This window comes from Sciurus carolinensis, chromosome 4 (genome assembly GCF_902686445.1).
Source record: "Sciurus carolinensis chromosome 4, mSciCar1.2, whole genome shotgun sequence".
Classification (NCBI taxonomy): Eukaryota; Metazoa; Chordata; class Mammalia; order Rodentia; family Sciuridae; genus Sciurus; species Sciurus carolinensis.
In genome coordinates, this window is record NC_062216.1 from 109,899,553 (window position 1) to 109,924,052 (window position 24,500).

The 24,500-nt window shown below is 36.2% G+C and overlaps 1 protein-coding gene across 1 annotated transcript in view; it reads left to right on the forward strand.

Annotated features, from left to right (window-relative positions):
* Spats2 (spermatogenesis associated serine rich 2) overlaps positions 1-24,500 on the forward strand; it is a 52,810-nt gene that overhangs the window by 15,805 nt on the left and 12,505 nt on the right. The window contains exons 2-9 of the mRNA XM_047550992.1: positions 1,397-1,475; positions 5,939-6,047; positions 7,978-8,027; positions 10,947-11,208; positions 12,475-12,654; positions 16,809-16,944; positions 21,637-21,681; positions 23,149-23,207. Coding sequence (XP_047406948.1) covers positions 1,464-1,475; positions 5,939-6,047; positions 7,978-8,027; positions 10,947-11,208; positions 12,475-12,654; positions 16,809-16,944; positions 21,637-21,681; positions 23,149-23,207 — 853 coding nt within the window. The 5' untranslated portion in view covers positions 1,397-1,463. The remainder of the gene's footprint in view (positions 1-1,396; positions 1,476-5,938; positions 6,048-7,977; positions 8,028-10,946; positions 11,209-12,474; positions 12,655-16,808; positions 16,945-21,636; positions 21,682-23,148; positions 23,208-24,500) is intronic.

The window sequence follows — 24,500 nt, forward strand, 5'->3', positions numbered from 1 at the left end:
AACTGTTAAAAAAAAAAAGATTAAGCTGTTAAAAAAAAGCCTTAATTAAGACATCTGCAATAGCAGAAGAATTTGGGTGTTTTTCATACTCCTTTTCTCATAATTTTTCCTTTTTCTTGTTGAAATTTTAGCTTCCAAGCTACTCCCAAGTACTGCTCAGGGATCAGTATTGTAGATATCACCTGTGAATAAAAATCTCAGGCCACAGACCAGATTGTTGAATAACAGAATACATTTTGGCATAAGATTCCCCAGATGATAAGTGTATACATCAGAATTTGAAAAGCACTCTAACCATTGCATCTCTGTTGGATTGCAAAAAAAATTGTTAGCCTGTGCAAAGGTACATGCCTATAATCCAGCTATTCTGGAGGCCCAGGTAGGACCACAAATTTGAGGCTAACCTGGGTGATTTAGCAAGATCCTATCTCAAAGTAAAAAAGATCTGGGTCGTAGCTAAGTGGTAGAGCACTAACCTAGCATGCATGAGCCCCTGGGTTTGATTCCCAGTACCAGGGTAGGGAGGCACCAGAAAACAAAGTTATTGAGTGTTAAAACAGGTCATTTACTGATCACATAGTCACAGGTAAAAGCTGATTAAATTTGTAGATAACCTTTTTTATAAATATAGAGAGACTAAAATCTGGATTTTTTAGAAAATTACATTAAATCATGTTTTCCCCTAATTTAAACTAAACACACAGATTTTGTTATGTTTTGTTTACATTGCTTCTTGGGTAGTTTTAGTTTATTTAGTGTAAACTTGGATATATTGCTGGTAATGTAAATCTGAGTACATTGTTTTATCAAGCATCATATCAGGAACACAATAAATGTATTCATGGAACTCATAGTATTAAATGTTACCATCGGAGCTATTTATTTGCAACATTTTTCAGGGCCTTTTAAATTAACGGAGGATAAAGAAAGCTATCAAGGATTACAGGACAATATAATAACACCTGATAGGTTTAGTGTTTTCCATGAGATGTATATTTTCTAGTAAAATCAAATTTTATAAGTTTAACTCAAAATGTAGTTATGAGTTATCTACATAATAGGATTTGCCAAGTAGCAACTGTTATTGTTAATTGTTTTATAGGCAAAATGCAGCTAGTCTTGGCTCTTATATCTTAGGGATGAAATATATATTTGTGGGGAGGTGGTACTGGGGATTAAACCTAATGGTGCTCCACTACTGAACTACATCCCCAACTCTTTTTGAAATTTTATTTTGAGACAGGGTCTTACTTACTAAGTTGCCCAGGCTGGCCCTGAACTCGAACTCCTGCCTCAGCTTCCAAAGCTGCTGGAATTACAGGCATGGCCCATCGTACCTACCTGAAATACAGTATTTTTTAAATCGTGTAATGTTTGTCCCTTCTTATTCTTTCAGATTCATCAGGATTCATTTTGATTTACAGTCCAATACTGTACTGGCCCAGGGAGGTACTTTTGAGAACATGAAAGAAAAGGTAAGACTGGTTATCATGGATAACAAACTTGAACATCATAGGAAAATTTAGGTACTAAGACAGTGACTATCACAAACTCATTATGAAAGGGAAATTTTAGCAACAAAGGAGAATGCCATTAGAGGGTGACTACCATAATGATGCTGAAGAGTTAAAGCCTATTAAATGCAAACGTGATTTTCTTTGCATGTCTCTACATACATTCATTCTAAATTGTCTTGAAGACATTTATTACTAATTAATGTTATGCAATATTATTTGTATGATTAAGTCCAGGAGACTACAGAACAAGAACAGCAGATTTTCTTAGTAGCATTCCTTTGGAGGAAAATAGGTGTTTTTCATAATAAAACCCATAGCAAGCTATATTGAAGAAAACAAACAAAAGTTTTGTGCATTGTCTTTTTAAAAAATTTATATTGTTGATTATAGAGTCACAGACATAACAGTGATTCACTATTATAAATACATTCACATTTTAAATTATCAGTATCTTACCTATATCATTGAATCTCTTAAGTTTTGCTTAATGTTCACATTTTAGGGATAAATGCTACATTTTTGCTTATCTCAAAAATGTATATATTAGCCCACTTTAAATTATGGTCTATATACTTTCCCACTTAAATGGTTTTAAAATTTTAACATCATTCAATTAAGTCTGAAATAAAAAGAGCATAATAACAATGGAGGGGAGAAAAGAGTACTAAGAAAGACTTCTGTTGAAGTACAGATTCTGCTTTTTTAAAAAATATATTTTAGATGTTGATAGACCTTTATTTATTCATTTACTTATATGTGGTGCTGAGAATTTGAACCCAGTGCCTCACACATGCTAGGCAAGTGCTCTATTACTGAGCCACAACCCCAGCTACCCAGAATCTGCTTTTTAATTGGACAGGTTGCTTTACTTCCCTCAGCGTTGCTCTTCATCTATAGAAGTCTTCCCTATTTTTTGTGGGGTAAAGGGTACTAGGGATTGAACTCAGGGCATTTGACCACTGAGCCACATCCCCAGCCCAATTTTGTGTTTTATTTAGACACAGGGTCTCACTTGAGTTGCTTAGTGCCTTGCTTTTGCTGAGGCTAGCTTTGAACTCGTGATCCTCTGCCTCAGCCTCCTGAGCTGCTGGGATTCCAGACCTGCGCCACTGCACCCAGCTAAAAGTCTTCCTTTTTGAGCAGTGTAACTGACTAGATAACCTGAAGACATTTCAGTCATAAGATACCTAGAAATACCGAATTAAAAAAAAGCATATATCATTTTAAATGACCATCGCAGGTTTGGCTGGAAGTCCAGTGCACTACCCATTGCACCACAGAGCCAGTTACAGGTATTATTTTAAATGTGTAACTGAACATAAGAAGTAAGGGATCTACATAGACGCCAAAAATATAGAGGAGACTGAAAACAGAGTGGCAAGTCTAAACTGGGTACTCCTTGCCAGTCTGAGTAACAAATGGTATTTACCACAAATGGCCATAAGGGCCCAGGGTTTGTCCTGGTAAAGGATCAGAACAGGTCTTACGTAAGATCGGGACTTTAAAATTTTTTCACCTTTACAGAAGAGTGAACTAAAGAATTTCCCACTAACATTTGAATACCGTATTCTTAGTGTACATGTTTAGAGTGATAAAAAGAATTACAGGCTGGGAGTGTGGCTTAGTGATATAGCATTTTGGCTAGCATTCCCACGTCTTTGGGTTTGATCCCCAACACCACCAAAAAAAAAAAAAAAAAAAAAAAAAAAAATTACAAATTTTAAATTTCATTCAATAGTCTTATATTGTATAGTAAAACAAATTGGTAAATACTTGAATATTTTTAGGATCTAAAATTTATGGATAAGAGAAAAGAGACCCAAGTTGAAAATCAGATGAGAAGCTGGGGGCAGTGCGAGCATGCCTGTAATCCCAGCTACTTGGGAGCCTCAGGCAAGGGGAACTAAAAGTCCAAGGCCAGCCTGGGTAGCATAGCAGAACCGACCCTAAGACCCTGATCAAAAAAAGGAGAAAGAAAGAAAATCAAGGGTGCAGTGGCCCAGGTTCATAATCCCAGTGACAGGGGAGACTGATGCAGAAGGATCACAACTATGAGGCCCTAAGGAATTTAGTGAGACCCTGTCTCAAAATAAAGGGGTGGGGATAAAACTCAGTGGTAAAGTGCCCCTTAGTTCAATTCCCAGCACCAAAATAGAAAATCAGATGAGAAAAGCCCCCTCATGCCCCCCCACACAGAGCAAATTGAACCCAGAGTCATATACAATTATATACTAATATATATTACTAATACCATGGAGCTACATTCCTAGCTCCTTTTATTTTTTAATTTTGAGACAGGGTCTTGCTAAGTTGCCAAGACTGGCCTTGAACTTGCTATTCTTCCTCAGCCTCTGGAATCACTGGGATTAGAGGCTTATACCACTATGCCTGCTAGAAAAGGCCTTTTAATATTATATTTGAATTGAGAATGTCAGTATGTACTCATGATTTAATAAAAAGTCTTAGTTACATCCATTAAAAGAACCTGGAAACAATGGCTCCCAGTAAAAATAAGCACATCTAGCTCCTAGATGTTGGTTTCTAATTACCATTTTCCATCAAAAGGAATCAGATCTTCTTAGAAATAACCAATTATAGAGTATGCAGTAAGACAAGAAATTAAAAGTTTTAAGAATTAGGGGCTGGGAAGATAGCTCAGTTGGTAGAGTGCTCGCTTCACAAGCACAAGGCCCTGGGTTCGATCCCCAGCACCACACACACAAAAAAAAAGTTATAAGAATTAGAAGAAAAATGTTATTTATAGGCTATTCAGTCATTTATATAGACAATTCCAGGAAAGCAACAACGTAATGGGGCTAATAAGAGTTCATCATCAAGGATACTAAATAAAAATATATATAAAAATGAAAACAATATGCAGTTATTGCAAAGTATGTTTTTAATTTTAAAAACATGAAATATCTTAGGAATAAATCTGATAAAGTTGGCATATCTATTTTGTTATCAAATGAAGTTGTAAGTGCCCTACTATTCAGGAGTCTACTAATGGTTACATAGAAGACTTGATTTTTTTCTTTATTACTTACAGTGTGCTAAATATTGTTTTAGCCATTAAAGATTCAGCTACAAATAGTATAAGAATGTTCAATATAGTATTCTTCCCAATAGCCAATCATTGAAAATGTGTCCATCAACAGAATGAATTCTGTATACATTGGAAGTACCATATAGTAGTTAAAACAAATAAGAAATGTGTTTACCAACATGGGAATTTTTTTTTTTTTTTTTTTGTACTGGATATTGAACTCAGGGACACCAAATTTAGGGTAGAAATCTCTGGGGAAAGAAGGGGAAAGGATTTCTTAGGTCTCAGGTCTTTAATTGCATTTGTTTTGTTTTACTAAACTGGGTGTCACCTCATGGTTGTTCATTATGTTTTATATGCCTGACATAGTTTATAATAATTCATATTATTTCTATAAATTAACTTTATTATTATACAAATAAATGATACAAAGTAGAAATGTTTTGAACAGTGCCCTACAGAAATCTAAGTTGTTATGGTTTTGCTTTATTAAACTTTCTACCTTTCTCTTCAGTATGTTAAAAATGATGAAACATGCTAAATTAATATCTAACACCTAAATTAAATCACCTTTTCTTTTTTGGGGGGATTGAACCGAGGGGCACTTAACCACTTAGTCATATCCCCAGCCCTTTTTTATATTTCATTGAGAGACAGGGTCTTGCTAAGTTGCTTAGGACCCACTAAATTGCTGAGCCTGGCTTTGAGCTTTTAAACCTCCGGAGCCATTAAGATTACAGGTGTGTGCCACCACATCCAGCTCTACCTTTTCTTAATGTAAAATCTAGTACATATCTTTTATTTTTAGAAATGTTCTGGGTTAGAAATATAGCTCAGTGATCAAGCACTTGCCCGCCATCCTAGCATACGGGAGGCCCTAGGTCCCCTCCTTCCCCGCTTTTTTAGTGCATTAGAGTTGTAATGGTGAGGGGAGGTCTTGGGCTTGCTCACTAGTACTCCAAAAGTCTGCATTTTGGAGGGGGGGACAGGTACTGGGGATTGGATCCATGGGTACTTTACCACTGAGATATGTCCCCAGCCATTTTTATTTTTTATTTTGAGATGAGGTCTTTCTATGTTGCCAGACTGACTTTGAACTGGTGATCTTCCTGCCTCAACTCCCTGATGGGATTATAGGCATGTGCCACTGCTTCGCAATGTTCTGCCTCTCTAAGTTTTGATATTAATTTTCACATGCTATTATCATCCATCATGTATTTATTATTCACAGGGAGAAGGTTGCATGTATTTCCACTAACCACTAAAGAGTGATAATATTGTTAAAAATGAAATGTCAGTGTTATTCTCTGTAATATGTAACAGCTGCATATGACCTACTGATGTCAGAATTAAATGACCCTGTCATCTTTTCTAGATAAATGCAGTGCGTGCAATAGTTCCCAATAAGAGCAACAATGAGATCATCCTGGTTTTGCAGCATTTTGATAATTGTGTGGACAAAACAGTTCAAGCATTTATGGAAGGTAATTCTAACTCAGTTTTTTCTTATTAGTTTGTATCTGTTCAATAGAAGTTGCTTCAGAATTTTAGAACACAGCAATTCAGTGTTTCATAGATGCTATAGCAGACCCCATCATAACATAACATTTTGTTAGTGTAAGATGCCTTTTTCAGTCCTAGAAGTAATTCATACATAAGCTGCAGGATATCTGGATAAGAGATAAACTAAGAAAACTTCATTATTTTGTACAGATGTTCTCAACTTTAAGAAGAGAAACCACATCACTGGTTTCTAAAAATTTAGTCTCACATCATGGTGATTGGTGTAAGGAACTTGATTGAAGTTAGTGAAATAGGAATTTAAGATACTCAGATGAGGATGTGGCTCAGTGGTAGAGTGCTTGCCTACCATACATGAGGCCCTGGGTTCTGGCTTCTGTCCTCAGCACTGCAAAGGAAAAAAAAAAAAAAAAAAAAAAGAATTTAAGAGACTCTTCCTAACAAAGGTAATTCGGTGGCCCAGCAACATATGGCATTCTTTATTATCATTTGGTTTGGCACAAATAACTCAAATGTGTGGGTTGAATTTCCTTACCTAACAGAATAATGAATGGCAAGTGTGGTGAAGCCTTCAGATTTAGAGTTGAGTATTTCATATACTTCTTTCTACTTAACTCACTTTGAGAAGAGTTTTATTTGAACCTTTTTCATCATTGGATGTCAGGTTAGGTTTCCCTATTTTCATTTTCCTGAATTTCCAAGTATAGGATAAATAGGTCCAAATACTGAAAGGTTTTTCTTTTCATCTATTTTCTTTATAATGTTAGTATATGGGTCTGGTGTAGTGTGCAAGTCTCTTCAAAACAAAGTAGCCAAAGTGGTGTATAACCTGAGAGGAGGGGATGGCACACTTGGGCTAAGACCAATTCATCTTTGTATCCAGGCTGAGGTATAGTTAAAAGATTTTTTTTTCCTTACATTATTAAACCTTATTATTAAGGGACAAACACATAGACAAGTACAATACAGTGAAGAAATCTAATAATAGAGTTAAGAAGTCACAAAGATATTTCCAGGTACTATCTTCAGTTCTTATCTTTATTCTGGGACTCCAGATAATATTTGACCCCTATGGCTACCATAAAAGCAGCAAATCCCCATATGAATCATTTTAGTAATGTACCAACAAAGGAAACATTGTGTGCAAAACCACCCTTTTATCTCTAAGCTTCATTTGTAGCCCCATGAATCCCTGAGCCCTTTTGCAGCCAGCTTCTCTGGTTTCTAATGGTGTCCCTTCTATCTTCCATTGTTTATAATCTGGAAGTTCCAGTTTCTGATGACCATGTTCATGTCCATGTCCATATCCAGGGGCCATATCTTTCTTTAGATGTTCTTTAATTATGAATGATTTTGAATACATATGATCACACAAACTTTTTCTGACTGCAGTTTGACCTCTTAGAACACTCACTAGTTAACCGTAAGAATAACCAACCAGTCAGAAGAGCGGGTACATGCTTGTAATCCCAGCTGCTTGGGAGCTTGTGGCAGGAGAATTGAAAGTTTGAGGCCAACCTGGGCAATTTAGTGAAACCCTGTATCAAAATAAAATAAATTGAAAGGAACCAGGGATAGAGCACTTGCAGGAGGCCCTGAGTTCAATCCCTAGTACTTAGGGAAAGAAAAAAGAATCTTCAAAGTGGCTATGCTACATTAGTCTCTTCTGGGAAGAACTCACTGGAAAATTACATGTAAAAGGGTATCTAAGTTGGCAGGTATTCCAAAAGAGAAGCATGACATGATCTCACATTATATTACTTCAGAGATATGATCCTTAACTTTTGTTATTAGACACTTTGGAAATTCTCCAGTAATTATAAAATGCAGGGACATTAATTCTTCCTTAACTGTGTATATGGAGAGAAAATCCATAATTGGTTTCTCTTACAGGGAGTGCCAGTGAAGTACTCAAAGAATGGACAGTAACAGGCAAGAAAAAGGTAAAAATGAATTAAATTTTAAGAGCATGATATTGATGTTTATATTGTTTTTGAAAATTAAATCTCCACAAATATTTGAAAGTAAAGGTTTACATAAATATCTTTAGCTCAACTGGTTGAAAAAAATTTTTGACATTGAAATATAGATGTGTCTCACAGAGTACCCCAGTCCCCTCCCTATAATTGAAGGTAAGAAACAGTTCCTTTGCCATGGTGCACTTGCCAAGAGGATACTAGACATGGAGTGAAGCAGGAGAACCTGTGGAGGAACAGAGCTCCTCCAGAGAAAGCGATCTGGTTTTCAACTATACATATCATAGATCAACTAAAATAGTTCAGATTTTTAGGTCAGACAACAGTGTTATAATTCCTAATATTAATGAACTGACAACCTAGAGAGAACTTTTACCATAGCTGTTAGGTATTTTTCAGAGGGGTCTAGTGTTAAAATTTAGGGAATTAGAAGGCACTTGGGATATGGGTCATTCAGCTCTGGATTTTTGTCCTGTTCCGTTCTACCCTGTCTTTGTGACCTCAGAATATTGTTTAAACTTTGTGTGTCTTAGTTTGCTCATCTCTAAAATAGGGAAAGTAATACTAATACATACAAGTGTTTAATATAAGACCTAACATAGTAGTTCTTTTTTTAAGATATTTTTAGTTGTAGGTGGACACAGTACGTTTATTTTATTTTTATGTGGCACTGAGGATCAAACCCAGGACCTCGTGCATGCTAGGCAAGCACTTTACCACTAAACCACAACCCCAGCCCCTAACACAGTAGTTCTTGATCCCTTCTCCTTACCCACTTAAAACCAAAATACTTCTCCAAGGAATACCAGCTGTTCTCAAAATCCTTCCCATGACTCTGTACCCTGAATCTAGCACCTTTAGGAAATGCTTGAAATAATGGTTTTAATCAAATATCTCTATGAAATCTGTTTAGGGTGTTCTTTCCCTGCATTAGCTTAATGCTGGAGTTCTGAAATACCATCTTGATGACTCTAATCACTTCATTAGTTCTGTTAGGTCTTGACTAAACCAGGCTGGTCTCAGTGATCCTTAAGAATTTTTCTAGAGGTACCTAATATTACTACAGATTCTCCTGAAGCTCTTCATGCCCATAGCTTTGCATATTTGTTTAACTTCTTTTTTTTTAAAAAAAATATTGTTTTAGTTGTAGATGAACATAACTTTATTTTATTTATTTATTTTTATGTGGTGCCGAGGATCAAAACCCAGTGCCTCACATGTGCTAGGCAAGTGCTCTACCACTGATCCACAATCCCAGCCCTTGTTTAACTTCTTCCCATTGCTTTCACCCAACCTAGAATAGTTGTGAGTGTTTTGAAAAACACTAGTATCTTAATTTATTGGCCCAGGGTTATAAATTTTTAGTGACTTTTAGATATGTAAATAACTGGAAAGGTATCTGATGGTCACGTTCAGATTTCTTAAGATCTAGAAAAAGAAAAATAGCTTCAGTTTGGCAGTCTCAAATACCCAAATCCAAGCCAGTTAACTGTTAGGATTAGGATTAGTCCAGTAGGACTATTAGGATTAGTTCAATAGGATGTGACTCTGAGTAGCTACTTGTTATATAGTTATTACATACATGGGACAGTAATATGAAAACTTAGCTAGTTCACATGGAAGAAAGTATTTAAGAGAAGATGAGAGCTATGCAGAGAAGAAAATTGTACCTTGAGTTCAGTTGTGCCCCTGCCAGAGAGGACCACGAAAAGAACGTGGGTGGGGGGGCGAAATTGATTTAATTATATCCATGTAGCGTTAGGAATTGAATTAAGTTTTGCCAGCAGAGCTGTGGGTTGACAAAACAAAAGATAAAGAACTTGTTTGTTTTAATATTACTATTTGCATATATAATATACTCTGGTAGCTAAAAATTCAGATGTACAAATGTTAACACACAGAAGCATCTTTATCCCATCCCTGTTCTCCAGCCATTTGATTCTCTACCCCAGAGACAAATAGTGTTATCAGTTTCTTATGTATCTTCCAGTATATTTTTCTGAATATAAACAAATATGAACACGGATTCTCCTCTTTGTGTGTTCTCTTTTCTCATGTAATATATCTTGGAGCTTACTCCATGTCTCAATAATGAATTTTTGTTGTTTTTTGTGGATGTATAGTCATCCCGCTATTTAGATGTATCATAATGTATTTAACTAGTCCCCTTTAGAGCAACATTAGGGTTGTTTCCGATTCTTTAATAAGGTAATAATTAACTATTAATTTAATAGCTATCAATAACAATCTGCAGTAAATAACCTAGTGTGTGTTTGTTATTTTGTACATATGTTAGTCTCACCTAGGATAAATTCCTAGAGGTAGAATTGCTACTCAAATGGTATGCACAGCTGTAAGTTGGACAAGTGTTAGTAGATTGCCACTACCAGTAGTAATATATAAAAATGCTTGCTTCTCTATACATTCAACCCTACAGTGTTATCATAATTTTTGATCTTTGTTAATCTAACAGATACAAAATGATATTGCAGTATATAATTTTAGTTTATATATCTCTTATTAGACTGAGTTTATGCTTCATTTTGTTTATAGCTTATACCTCTTTTATATTGGATTCTTATCTTGTTGTTAGAGCTCTGTATATATTTAACTCTTTGAGTATGTTACATGTTTTTCACACTTTGAAATTTATCTTTTCATTTTGCTTAAGGTGGGTTTTGCCATGAAGAAATGTTTTGTTTTGAGTTTATCCAAAGTATAGGATTTTACATAACAAAAACTTGTTCATTTTCTGGAAGAACATAGGAAAAATTGGTAATGTTGGTTGCCTTTAGGTAGCTAGAGTTTCTTACCTTTTTGAATTGTACTGGTGGTGTTGGGGCTGTGCTTTTTCTTTTCTGTTTTTCAAATCTTCAATAACCTTAGAACAAAAAGAAGAAAAGCAAACCAAAATCTACAGCCGAAGCAAGTAACAGTATCCCAGATTCCAGTAAATCGGTTTCCATTCAAGAGGAGCAGTCTGTGCCTTCCTCAGGAAAAGGTGGCATTAATGGTTACCATGTCAATGGTGCCATCAATGATGCAGAGTCTGTGGACTCACTCAGTGAAGGTTTGGAGACACTTTCAGTAGATGCCAGAGAACTAGAAGATCCTGAGTCTGGTTTGCCAGATACACTGGATAGAACAGGTGAGTTTATTAATTTTTTTTTTTTGAAAAGTTGCATTCAGTTAAAAAATACAGGAACCTCCTGGTTGAGAAAGCAATCATTAAATTCAATAGGTCTTTTGCTTTTTAGTTTTTGTTATCTTTTGTGTGGAAGAGTCACATTTTATAATTATCAAAGGCCTAGAAACATAAAATTCTTGTTCCCTTGTCTCATATTTTAACTGTCTTCTAAATCAATCTTAAAAAAATCTTCTAATAACAGAGGAGTACTCTGGAGTACCTTAGAGACAGCAGAAGGTGACTTTAAGATCTTTTTAAAAATTGTTGACTTTTAAGGAAAATGAGGACGGGATGATGATATTATTATTCTAAGACCCAAACAGGAAGGAATATGTAATAATAATGATAATCCTAGCTTTCATGAGAACTAGACTGTTGGTTTTTATAGTCTCACATTTGTTTTTTAGTAAAGATTACTAAGGGCTGGGAAGATACTGGGAATCTTTCACTTTAAAATTTACTTATTTGTTAATCCAATTCCCCCTGCCTTTCTGCTCCTGGCTTTATAATGTGTTGTCAGTATAAGAATTACACTGTGCTGCTAGCCAGGTGCAGTGGCACAGGTTTATAATCCCAGCAACTTGGGAGGCTGACAAGAGAATCACAGTTTGAGGTCAGCCTCAGCAATTTAGCAAAACCCTGTCTCGAAATAAAAAACTAAAACAAAAAGTGTGCTTTAAAATGTTCTTTTATTGATTAACACACACACACACACGCACACACCCTAGAGAAAAAATATCACACCTACACTGACCTGAAACAAACCAAAGATAGCCAATGGCTTTCATTTCTTTTTCTGAGCTAATTTTCTTCTCTTTTCTTAACTCTACCCTTTCTCTACTTCCTAAAGCTTTTAAATTCTTTTCCTGAAACAGTGTAAAACTTTTTTCCATAGTGCAATTTACAGAAGCTAGCAGAAGTTAGAGATAGTGCCTCTCCACTTGCTAGGGCTAGAACTACAAGGAAGCTAGGAAGCTATGAGGTGCACACTTCCTGTCTAAATGTATTTTCTTCTTTTTTTCACACAGGGTATCTCTTAGGACTAAGCCAGAAACTACTGATAGCTACACTTAACTGATATTTATCTTTGTTCTGTTTTGTCAGTTGATTTGTTCACAGCTTTTTAAAGAGGCATGGTTTTGTGTAAAACAGTTTTACCTGTTTTCTTTGTGTATTTAAGACTGCCTGATTGATGTACCGCTACATTGTGCTCTCTTTCTTGGCTAGGATCCGTACTGGAGAATGGTGTCTCTGACTTTGAGTCCAGGTCTTCAACTGTACACCCTATTCAGAATGCCCAACATTCCAGGAATGCTGCCAAATCTCTCTCAAGATCCACCACAGGACCTCAGTTTTCCAGTCTGGGAATGGAGGACATTCCACTCTCCTCCACCAATAAAAAACTTGGTAAATTAAAAGTTCACTTGTGAGGAGTGAAACATCTGTTTTTGGCTAAAGAAAGCAAATTGCCTTTATTCCCATAGATAAAGTTTCAGAAGGGCTTCAGGTAACTGGGTACAGTAGCACATGCCTGCAATCCTGACTACTTGAGAGCCTAAGGCAGGAGGATCAGAAGTTTGAGGCCAGCCTGGGCAATTTAGGGAGACCTGTCTTAGAATAAAATTTTTGAAAAGGACTGGAGATGCTACACAACTCAGTAGTAGAGCACTTGCCTAGCATGTGCAAGGTCCTAGGTTCAGTTCCTAGTACTGCAAAAGAAAAAAGAGAAAAAGGTAAGTGATGAATGGACATCAGGTAATACTTTTTCTATTTTTCAGCCTGTAATGACCGAACTTTTCCTACCTCCACATACACAGCTGGAGTCTGAGAATAGTTCACATGCTGTATATGGTTGTTAAAATAACAGGACCCTTTTTGTGGATTACAACTGAACTCTACTGCCAGAATGATTTAACTAAGATTAACCGGTTTCCTTTCTTTGTGTTATTGCAGTATTTTTGGCAGTTTTCTTCATTTTATCTCCCAGTTGACTCAAAAAGTAAAAAATCTTTTCTGTCTCTAACATGACATTTCAAAGAAATATTTTCACTGCTTTTTACAACTTCATGCTCTTACTGATACCTGACAGACTCTGACTTTTAACAAGATTATTTTCTCTGAAGTACTTAGCATTAACTAGTTGGTCATAGCTCTTTGCTTTAATTATCATTATTTAAATAAATAGCCAGTAATTTTAAAAAAAAAGAGAGAGAGAGATAATAGCCCCTCTGAGATTCATACATCTAAGCATGGTGGTCCATTCCAGTGAACATATGAAACAAATGTAAAGGACACTTGTAATTTGTAGCTCCTATTGAGTCATTTATTCCACCTGAGCTAAATTTTACTTAGTAAAACTCTCCTTTTTCATCTTCGTAGTACCCTCAACTTGCTGCAGAATAAGAAATCTGAAAATATCCAGTTAAGCAAAAATAAAAGAGGTTTATAGGCACAGGGCATAAAGGCTTTTAGGTAGATTCTAAAAGAAATCAAATTGACTGGGCATGCGGCACACCTTTAGCAACTTAGCACTTAGCAAGGCCCTTAACTTAACCAGAGCTTGTCTTAAAATAAAAAAACAGTGGGCTGGGGAGATAGCTCAGTTGGTAGAGTGCTTGCCTTGCATGCACAAGGCCGTGGGTTCGATCCCCAGCACCACAAAAACAAAACAAAATAAAAAATAGTAAGGGCTAAGGATGTGGCTCAATGGTTAAGTGCCCCTGGGTTCAATCCCTTGTGCCAAAAAGAAAAAATATATATATACAACATAAATTCATACATGCATACATATATACATACATAAGAATAAAAGAAAGATGGAATGAGGAAGAATTTTAATTTAAAAAGTTAAGTTGTACAAGACAGTGGGAACCCTAGTCCCATGTACTCAGGAAGCTGAGGCAGGACAATCACTTGAACCTAGGCCTTTGAGATCAGCTTGAGCAACACAGTAAGACTCTAAAATTTAATTTTTTTAGATACTTTTTTAGTTGTAGGTGGACACAATACCTGTATTTTATTTTTATGTGGTGCTGAGGAGCAAACCCAGGGCTTCATGTGTGCTAGGCGAGCACTCTACCACTGAGACACAACCCCAGCCCTAAAATTTAATTTATAAGTTGAAAATGAATGTCTTGGCACAGTTATAAACTTCTTAGGCCTATGATTCTGTCAGTGAACTATATGTACAACTTTGCATTGGCAAATAGAATGTTAATAGGATTCTTGGAAACCACCTAAAATATTTTAGGTAAATAAATGTATTTTATCTTTTTTTATAAAGCTGAACTTCCCCACTGTGTTAGTCAGATTTTTGTCACTGTGACAAAGTACCTGAGAAAATCAACCTAGAGGAGAAAAGATTTATTTTGGCTCTTGGATTCATTTTACAATCAGCTGGCTCCATTGCTATAGGCCTATGGTGAGGCAGAGCATCGTGGCAGAAAGGATGTGGTAGAGCAAATACCTACATCTCATGGTGGCCCAGAAACAGGAAGGGCTTGGAGATGAGATATAGTCTTAAGGGCCCCCCAAAATGACTCACTCCTTCAACTAAGTCCCACCTCCTAAGTTTCCACCTCATTCCAGTAGTCCATTCAGCTGTGACTCCATCAATGGATTGATCCATTGATGAGATTAGAGCCCAAATGGTACAATTACTTCCCAAAGGCCCCACCTCTGAGCATCACTATGTTGGGAACCAAGCCTTCAATACAGGAGCCTTTGGAGGACATTCCAAATCTAAACCATAACACCCAAATGTAATGCTTCAAACCATACTATAGAAAGAGAACTTTTTAGATTTTGTAATGTCTTAATGGTAAATTATTCTATTAATCTTGTCATTTGAGGAGTTTTGAAAATTTGGTACCTATTCAATAGTTTTTTTTTTTTTTTTTTTTTTCTTCCTGTGTTTCGTTTTTTTGGAATAGTTCTACTCTGCTGATAATACTATCCCATCTGTTTTTCATCCCATATGTTTTTTGTTTGTTGTTTTGGTTCACAGAAGTTCAGCTGAGGTCTTATAAAATTATATCTTCTATCCTGGTACAGTGGTGTACTCTTATAATCCCAGCACTTAGGAGGCTGAGGTAGGAGGATTGCAAGTTGGAGGCCAACCTTGGCAACCTATGAAACCCTGTCTCAAAATAAATAAATCAGGCACAGTGGCACATGCCTGTAATCCTATCTGTTCTGGAGGCTTAGGCAGGAGGATCCCAAGTTTAAGGCCAGCCTATTTAGCAAGACCAAATAAAATCTTCTTGTATCTCTGTTTACTATGCTATGCTATTCTCTACCTTCTTGAATGTATGTTATCAGGTTATAAAAAATTATAAAAGCTATTCGATGTCCTTTTCTACCTCATTCTATTTTCTGTATTACTATTTTCTGTTTCTTTGATTTATTTTTCTTTTCATTATGGTTATATTTTTTACTTCTTTTTTCTTGTGTATTTTTTATATTTTTATGTCTTACTTATATTACTGATCATTTTTATCAGATGCCATTTATTGCTCATTTTGCTTTGTTGACTCTTGGTACTGGGGATTAAACCCAGGGGCACTTTACTACTGAGCTACATCCCCAGCCCTTTCTATTTTTTTATTTAATGTTTGAGATAGGGCCTCACTAAGTTGCTGCAGCTAGCCTTGAATTTGGTGATCCTCCTGCTTCAACCTCCCAAGTCCCTGGCTAGAGATGTGCACCACCACACATCCTTGTGATTTGTTATGGGACTCAGTTTTGTAAATAACCATTTGAGACTTGCTTTCAAATTTTGTTAGATGGGACTTAGAGTAGCAGCTTCTAGTTACAGCCAATTTTGCCACATTACTGGGGCAATACTTCTAAGTACTCTATCTGGTGCCCTATGAATTGTGAGGTTTTTGTACTCTGGCTAGTGTGACACAAACTTTTCCTGGCCTAGATGAGTTCTGGAAATTGTCTGCCTGCTTGATTGCAGTGGTCTTCTTGCAGTGGTCTTCTTCCTTGTCTTAGTAATTTCCTCACACCTTATGCACTGATTAATACTCAAAAGTCCTCTGTAGATCTCTGTTCAGCTTTTTTTGTGTAGATCTCTCGAGGACTTCATCCTGAGAATTCTAGCCACCTTGTCCTCCCTGAATCCTCAATTCAGAATTGTTCTCTAAATTCCAGTCTGTGTAAGATTTGTGCTTCCTGCACTGAAACCTTGAAATTCTCAAGTTGGTATGTTGGAACACCATAGTCCCTGCTTCATTTGTCTCTACTTTTTCAGGGGGAAACTACTACCTATTGTCCTTTGTTTGAAAACCATTGTTTCATATATTTTGTCTGCTTGTGTATGTAACTTTTTAAGATTGGAGGATAAATCCAGTTCTTACTACTTCATCTTGATCAGAATACTTATTTTTCAAAGATTATGAAATACTCTATCTTGTGTAATATTCTGTGTTGTTGGGGAGGGTGATCATTTAGGAAACATTATTCGTACACATGACATTCGCCTTAGGTGCTCAGATCCAACTTTTAAGTCAACTTAATGTTCTTTTTTAAAATACTCTTTGGGTTATTTCCCCTAGGTTCCAATATTGAAAAATCTGTAAAAGACCTCCAGCGCTGCACAGTCTCTCTTGCACGGTATCGAGTTGTAGTTAAAGAAGAGATGGATGCTTCCATTAAGAAAATGAAACAAGCTTTTGCTGAACTGCAAAGTTGGTAAGTTAAATTACATTTTATATCATTAGCACAGGCCAGGCTAAGTGGCACATGCCTATAATCCCAGCATCTCAGGGAGTTGAGTCAGGAAGATCACAAGGTCAAGGCCAACCTCAGCAACTTAGTGAGACCCTGTTTCAAATAAAAAGGCCTGGGGATGCAGCTCAGTGATAGAGCACTGGGTTCAAAACTGGGTTCAACACAGTACTGTTAAAAGAGGTTGGGGGCGGGGGGAGAGATTGATATAAAAAAATGATCATTTGTAAAAATGGTTAGCTATTTTCTAGGTTCTTTAATTTCCAATACCTATTTCACACAGTGGGGAGACGTTTAAAAATCTTAAAGTATATTTACCTTTTTGCTTTGTTCTTTAGGACACAGTGTGCTCTAGAAATGGGCCTAATGTTAATATTGTTTAGAAGGAGACAAATAATTATAGAGTAAATCATGCCCTCTTATTTTAAGGTCTGTCTTTTAAACTGGGAGTGTAACAAATGACATGATATTCAAACAAAACTGTAAAGGAGAAAAGCTCTTTGTTTTCTTATCTCCTTTCATCCTTCATAATGCACCTCAGCCCAACAATCTTTTCTGTGCCCATTAATCATTGATTTGCTTTTCATTTTGTGTTTTTCAAACTGTGTTCTGTAGAATAGTCATTCTTCTAATACCTTAATATGTTTTCTGTCAGGAAAACCAGGTTTGGTAGTTAAAGAGGTCTGAAAATACATTTTTAAAAATATTACTATACTGGCCTTCTTAGTGCCTTTTGAATGCTAATGTACAATGCGAATTACGCTGTTTATCAAATGTATTTGATTATAGGGGCTGGGGTTTACAGCTCAGTGGTAGAGCTTGCCTGGCATACATGAGCCCTGGGTTCAATCCTTAGCACCCACACACACACACTCTCTCTCTCTCTCTCTCTCTCTCTCTCTCTCTCTCTTTCTCTCTCTCTCACTCATAAAATCAAATGTATTTAATTATAGACTCTCTTGGGGGGAATATATGCTAATGTTTCCTAGAATCCTAGAATACCAAAGCTCAAAGATGTTTTTTTGCGGTACTGGGGATCGAACTCAGGGCCTTGTGCTTGCGAGGCAAGCACTCTACCAGCTGAGCTATCTCCCCAGCCTCCAAAGCTGTTTTAACTGTTAGATATTATATATTTGAATCATAGCTCCCTTCTGGGGTATTTGCATTTAAAAGGGATTTTTTTGAATCCCTTGAATGGAAAAGACTTTAGGACCAGATTAATCAAAATGATAGCAGTTGGGAAGACAAGCAGTTGGGCTGATTTAAGAATTTAGGTGTTCATTCTGCTTATTGGTAAAAGCCATCTAGATCTGAAACATGAAAGAAGGTGTTTGTGAATAGAAAGACCCATTCTTCCTCCCACCTATCCATTCATTTTCTTGCTGCTTGTCTGTAGACTGTTCCCTTAGGCCATGCTCAACCTTGACTATATTCGCAGACTTAGTCTAGTCGCTATGTACCATAGCAAACTAGAGAGGAAGAATGGGGGTCCCTTGGTCCTTCTGATGTTTGGAATTGAAAAAGTGAGATAGTGAAGATGAAATCAACCTTGAAAACATTAAATCATCATAAATAAAATATACTTTTTAGGATAGATAATTTATCCAATAGTCTACCCATGCCTTGTTCCAAACCCTGAGTTTGCCTTTCAGGTTTTATATTTAGGAACTCAGTGTCATGTTTTCTATTTGTCTTTCTGTTTTTCTTTCTCTTTTTTCTTTCCAGTATTGGGGATTGAACCTAGGTCTACTTTACCACTGAGCTACATCCCCAGCTCTTTTTATTTTTGAGGCTAACCCAGCCTGACCTTGAACTTGAAATCTTCCTGCCTTAGACTTCCAAGTTGCTGGGATTACAGGCATGTACCATTGCACCTGGCCCTTCTGTTTGTTCTTAACACACATCTTTGCTCCTACCAGATTACTCATTGTCTCAAAACTTAGCATTCACCTTTTCTCTTTCATATATTAGTTAATGCCAGTTTTCTTACTTGATATGTTCTATATCTCTGTATTTATCTAAATCCAACCAATTCTCTAAAACTCTCCTTAAATTAAGCTCTAACTTTTGGAAATTTTACTAGGTAATTAATTTGTACTCTTTCTGAACCTCTGCAATGCACAGGATGCTTGTCAAATCTGTTGGTATATTTGGAAAATAGAGCTAAGTGTAGATCATCAAAACTTTACCTTGATAGGCCTGTGGACCACATGATTGTTCAGCTTACTGATTACTTAGCCACAGGATCTGATTCCATTCAGAACAAGCCTGAACCAGGAAACACAGTTCCGGGAGAGAGATTTGTGAGTTCCTGCTGGGTTGGAACCCAGCCACCTCCTTCAGTAAATGACAAATGAAATGGTTTCCTGCCTGAGACCTGTGTGTTTAGTATTGATTAGTAAGTGTAACAACCAGGTCAATTTAACTTGAGGAAAGAAATTACCTGCTCTTCCTGCTGATGGGAAGCCCTTCTCTCTGGCTGATTGGGTTTTTTTAACTAGCTATTTCAATGTTCCTTGTAGTTGCTACTTCAAGAAATAATTGGCAGGTGAGCTGACACCATTTGGCATCAAACCAGAGTGTGGAGTTAATGTCACTTAGAAAACTATTTTTGTGTTGGTTACAGTATGAAAGAAAGCAAAGGGTTCTAACAAATTTGTAGCAGAAGGATTATATTACCCTTGACCAGTTCACAAGGGAAGTGATATGGATGACTCCTTTCACTTTGATGCCTAATAAAAACTGATCCATACCTGAGGAAAGGTAAAATCAGAAAACTTTACAATATATAAAACATAAAATCTGTACTTCTTGGTGACCTAGTAATAGTCATCTCTAGACTCAAGTTTTACTTTTCTTGTTAATAAAATTTGTCTCCTTTATTATTAGAACTGTTGTTGACTTCCATTTAAGGCTGTTAAGGAGGCAGAAAATGAAATAGTACATGAAACTGCAGTATAATTAAGCTACTTTGGAAGGTTCTCATATAATATGTCACTAAAAAATGCCAAAAATACACACTCAGTTTTCCTTTTTAATAAAAAGTTATTTACTAAAAGGAGAAATTGTTAAGAGAAAAAGATCATCAAGAAATCTGAGATTAGGGGCTGGGGATGTGTTTAGCAGTAGACACTTTCCCAGCTTGTATGAGGCCTGCCACCACAAAAAAAAGAAGAAATTTGAGATCATACATACGTAAAATCATGATGTAAGTCTGCGGTTTAGATTCTAAAAGTTGGGTCTGGGGTTGTAGCTCAGTGGTAAAACGCTTGCCTAGCATGTGTGAGGTACTGGGTTTGATTGTCAGCACTGCATATAAATAAATAAATAAAACTAAAGGTCAACTGACTACTAAAAAATTTTTTTTAAAAAAGATTCTGAAAATTTTTGTAGCTGATTCCTTATTGACTTTAGAAAAGTTATTTTTATTTAGTTTCTATTTTCTTCTTATGTTAAATCAAGCTACTATTAGTTTTACCAAAGGCTTTTAAGTCCTTAAATTTGAAGGCCCTACAGAACTGAGTGTGGTTGTACACAACTATAATTCCAGTGATTTAGGAAGCTGAGGCAGGAGGATCACAAATTTGTGTCAGACTCACAATTTAGTGAGACCCTGTCTCAAAATAAAAAATAAAAAGGGCTGGAGATGTAGCTCAGTGATAGAGTGCCCCTGGGTTCAATCTCCGGTACTTCAAAAAGTAAAAAATAAAAATAAAGGCCATATAGAGATGCTGGAAACTTAGAAACCATTTTGTGAACCAAAGTACCTCCAAAAATATCTAAAAATCTTAGAAATAAAGGAATGTGATTTTAAAATATTTAAAATGTACATAGTACTGCTGGGCCTGGTGGCACATGCCTATAACCCCAGCAGTTCGGGAGACTGAGGCAGGAGAATTACAATTTAGCAAGATCCTGTCTCAAAAAATAAAAAGAACTGGGTTTGGAGCTGAGTGGTGAAGTGTGTCCTGGGTACATTCCCCAGTATAATAAATAAACCATTAAAATAGAATAGCACTGTCCTATACATTTCTTGTGATCACCAATGAGTCAGTCAAGAAACAAAACTTTAAAATGGTTGCTAATTGTTCTTACAGTGGGGGAAATGCTGTCATAATATATGAACTCATATTGCCACACACACGAAAAAAGCATAATTGTGCTGATTAAGACTTAATTTCCTTGCTAAAAGTATCATGTGGTGTTCCACTTTTCATAAAGATTGGAAGGTACATAAAACTTGCTTACTGAAGTCACTTAGTAAATATTACAAGTGCATTGACACATGCCCGTAATCCCAGCAGCTTGGGAGGCTGAGGCAATCGGATGGCGAGTTCAAAGCCAACCTCAACAACTTATCGAGGTCCTAAGCAACTCAGTGAGACCTTGTCTTTAAATAAAATACAAAAAAGGGCTGGGGATGTGGCTCAATGGTTAAATGCCCCTGAATTCAATCTGTGGTACAGGTCATATATATATATATATAAATATATATATATATATTTTTTTAAACAAACTTTGTCAGAGACAAAAATTTCATCTTGTGGTGGACACAGTGTCTCCATCTTAAAGTGATTTTGGCAACAGAAGAGAGGTAATGTCAAACTGAGGGCCTGACATCTCCTGTCTCAGTTGTGCTTTTGTTTTGCCTTTTAGGTATTCCAAATGCTGCTACAATTCTTGGAGCAAAATATTGCCAAGGTTTGGGAAAAGCTTTCTTAGCAAACTATGGCTATCCCACAGTAGTTGTATCTTGTCTGTAGTCTGGTGCTTTTGGATTAATATGCCAACCAAATATGTTTAGTTACAAGTTTGTTTATTAACAGCATATATAATGATTATCAAACCTGTGTTCTCTGGCATTTCTCTGTAAAGAATTTTGCTCCTTGAGGAAATTATGCTGCCTTATACATTTTTGTATGTCTAATGTTGTAGTCTCTATTAACTACTTTGTGCTAACATAACTACATATTGAGCTAAATTGAATTTGTGTGTATAATATGTGCGATTGCTTTTATAACCAAAAATGGGTGAAATTTTTATTAACATTCCCATTCAAAAGGAGAAATCAGACTGAACACCAAACTCTAAGACTTAAAGTTGAAATAGATATTAAATAGATATTAAAATTTTAATTTTTTCCCCTTAACACTTAAGCAAAAACTATTATGGAAAATTATTTGTATCCAGAGATTGCATACTAATGTTACCTGCTATCTCCTTATACATTGTGGGCTTTTTTCTAAGGACATGGAAAATTTTTATGTACCTACAAACCATTTACTTTCTCACTGCAAAACATTCTAATTGCCCATTTAATTTAAAAAGCCTGTGAGAACATTTAATTCTGTCCTTTCCAGATTACTATTAAATGTTTATCAGAAATCTGCTGGGCACAGTGATGCACACCTGGTATGCCAGCAGCTCAAAAGACTGAGGCAAGAGGGTCACAAGGTCAAGGCTAGCCTTGGCAACTTAGTGAGAGCCTGCCTTAAAAAAAAAAAAAAAAAAAAAAAAAAAAAAAAAAAAAGGGACTGGGGCTGAACCTCAGTGGTAAAGTGCTCCTGAGCTTAGGCCCCAGTACTGGGAAGAAAAGAAGAGAAAGAAAGAAAAAGAAAATGTTTATCAGAAATCCGCTTTGCTTATTCAGCATCCTAAGCATTTAAAGTGTCTGTGAACTTGGTAAAACTGTGATTAGCTGTTTTGATGCAAATCCTAATCATAAGTTTCCTATGCCCTAGCAGAGATATTGTGTAATAATTTTAAAATGTTAAAAGCAAAGCAAAGCTGTCAGATTTGTAGACTAAAATGTAAGTATGTGAGTGCACATGTGGAAATAATTTCTAAAAGGACTTGCTATAGTACAGCTTAACCAAGAAATGTTTTCGTAGCTTCCTACTGCCATCTACTGGTCCTCAACTTGTACTTCTAGCAACTGGTATACTGCAATATATAGAAATAAAAGGGAATGGGATCTATTTATTTCATTGGAAATCCTTAAGAATATTCTTTGTTGAAAGTAGGACATCAGAATTGTCATGTGGTCCATACAGCATTAACATTGTAGCTTTTAGTGAACAAACTCAGCAGTCTGTCTCCACTGTTAATAGTGTGCTATTTCTGTGAGTTTCTGATCAAACCTTTTTTTTCTTTGTTATCTTTTCCTAGTTTAATGGATCGAGAAGTGGCATTGCTTGCTGAAATGGATAAAGTGAAAGCTGAAGCAAGTAAGATGATTAATCTTTTATTAAAGCTAGTTGCTACACAAGTAGTAGGTTCCTTCTTCCCAGCCTGCTTGATATGAATGCCACAATAAGAGCTTATATATTTAATCATTCTTGAGCAGCTGTGCTGCACTAGCATATGAATCCTTCCAAGAGAAACAACTTTTCAAGAATATGTTTTAAAAACATTTTCAATTTTTAATACTTTTAAGTGCGAAGTTCATATATTGCATCCTATTATCTGCCACCAAAGAATCAATCTTAGGAAAATAAAGTACCGAGAAGGTGCCTGGATTTTGTTTTATTTTGTTTTTTCCTCCCGTGATTAAGCAATTCCACTGGAATATTTTTCTTTGTTTTTTAAAAAATATTTGTGTTAGTTGTTGATGAACCTTTATTTATTTATTTGTATGCATTGCTGAGAATTGAACCCAGTGCCTCATGCATGCCAGGCAAGTGCTCCCACTGAGCCACAACCCTAGCCCCTGGAATATTTTTCTATTTGGAAGAAATTCTTATAATCAGAGACTACCAAATTGCCTACAATTGAGTTATATGAGTTCCTGTCGTGGCCTGTCTCAGAACTTTGTTTTCTCAGTTTGTAGATCATTTTTCATTCAATGTTTCTAATCAATGAGTATAGGAAAGGCAATGAACTGAGAGTTCAAGATACCATGACTAGGGTTCCTTGAAAGCTTACATTAATAGATTCTGGAGGAATATTCAAACTTAGGTAATTTGTGAGGTTTTTTTTTTTAATGGAAGAACCAGATATCTGTTTCCCAGTCATTTCTGTTAAGGGTTAGTTGAGAGTATGTAGGTTATATGAAAAGAAGAAATGCCAGGCTGGGGTTGTGGCTCAGTGGTAGAGTGCTCACCTAGCATGCTTGAGGCCCTGGGTTTGATCCTCAGCACCACATAAAAATGAAATAAAGGTATTATGTCCACCTACAACTAAAAAATATATTTAAAATAAAAAAGAAGAAATGCCACCAATGTGGACACTGGCGACTTTGGGCTTTTCAGTGGTGGGTTTTACCTTCATGAATCAAATGCCAAATTTATAATTAGAAACATTGTTCCTTTTAATACCCATCCTCATCAAACTGGTAAGTAGAAATACTAGGCTGGGTTGAGATGATGGCCTATAGCTAAATCATTTGTGCCTGTGGTTATGACCAGAGAAGGCAGCTTGGAAGAATTGAGCTGAGTTCATTTTGGTCCATTTTAAGTTGAAGGTAGAGAATGTAGCAGAGATGCTGTCTACTGTTTCTCAGAGGTAAGATTGCAGTTTAC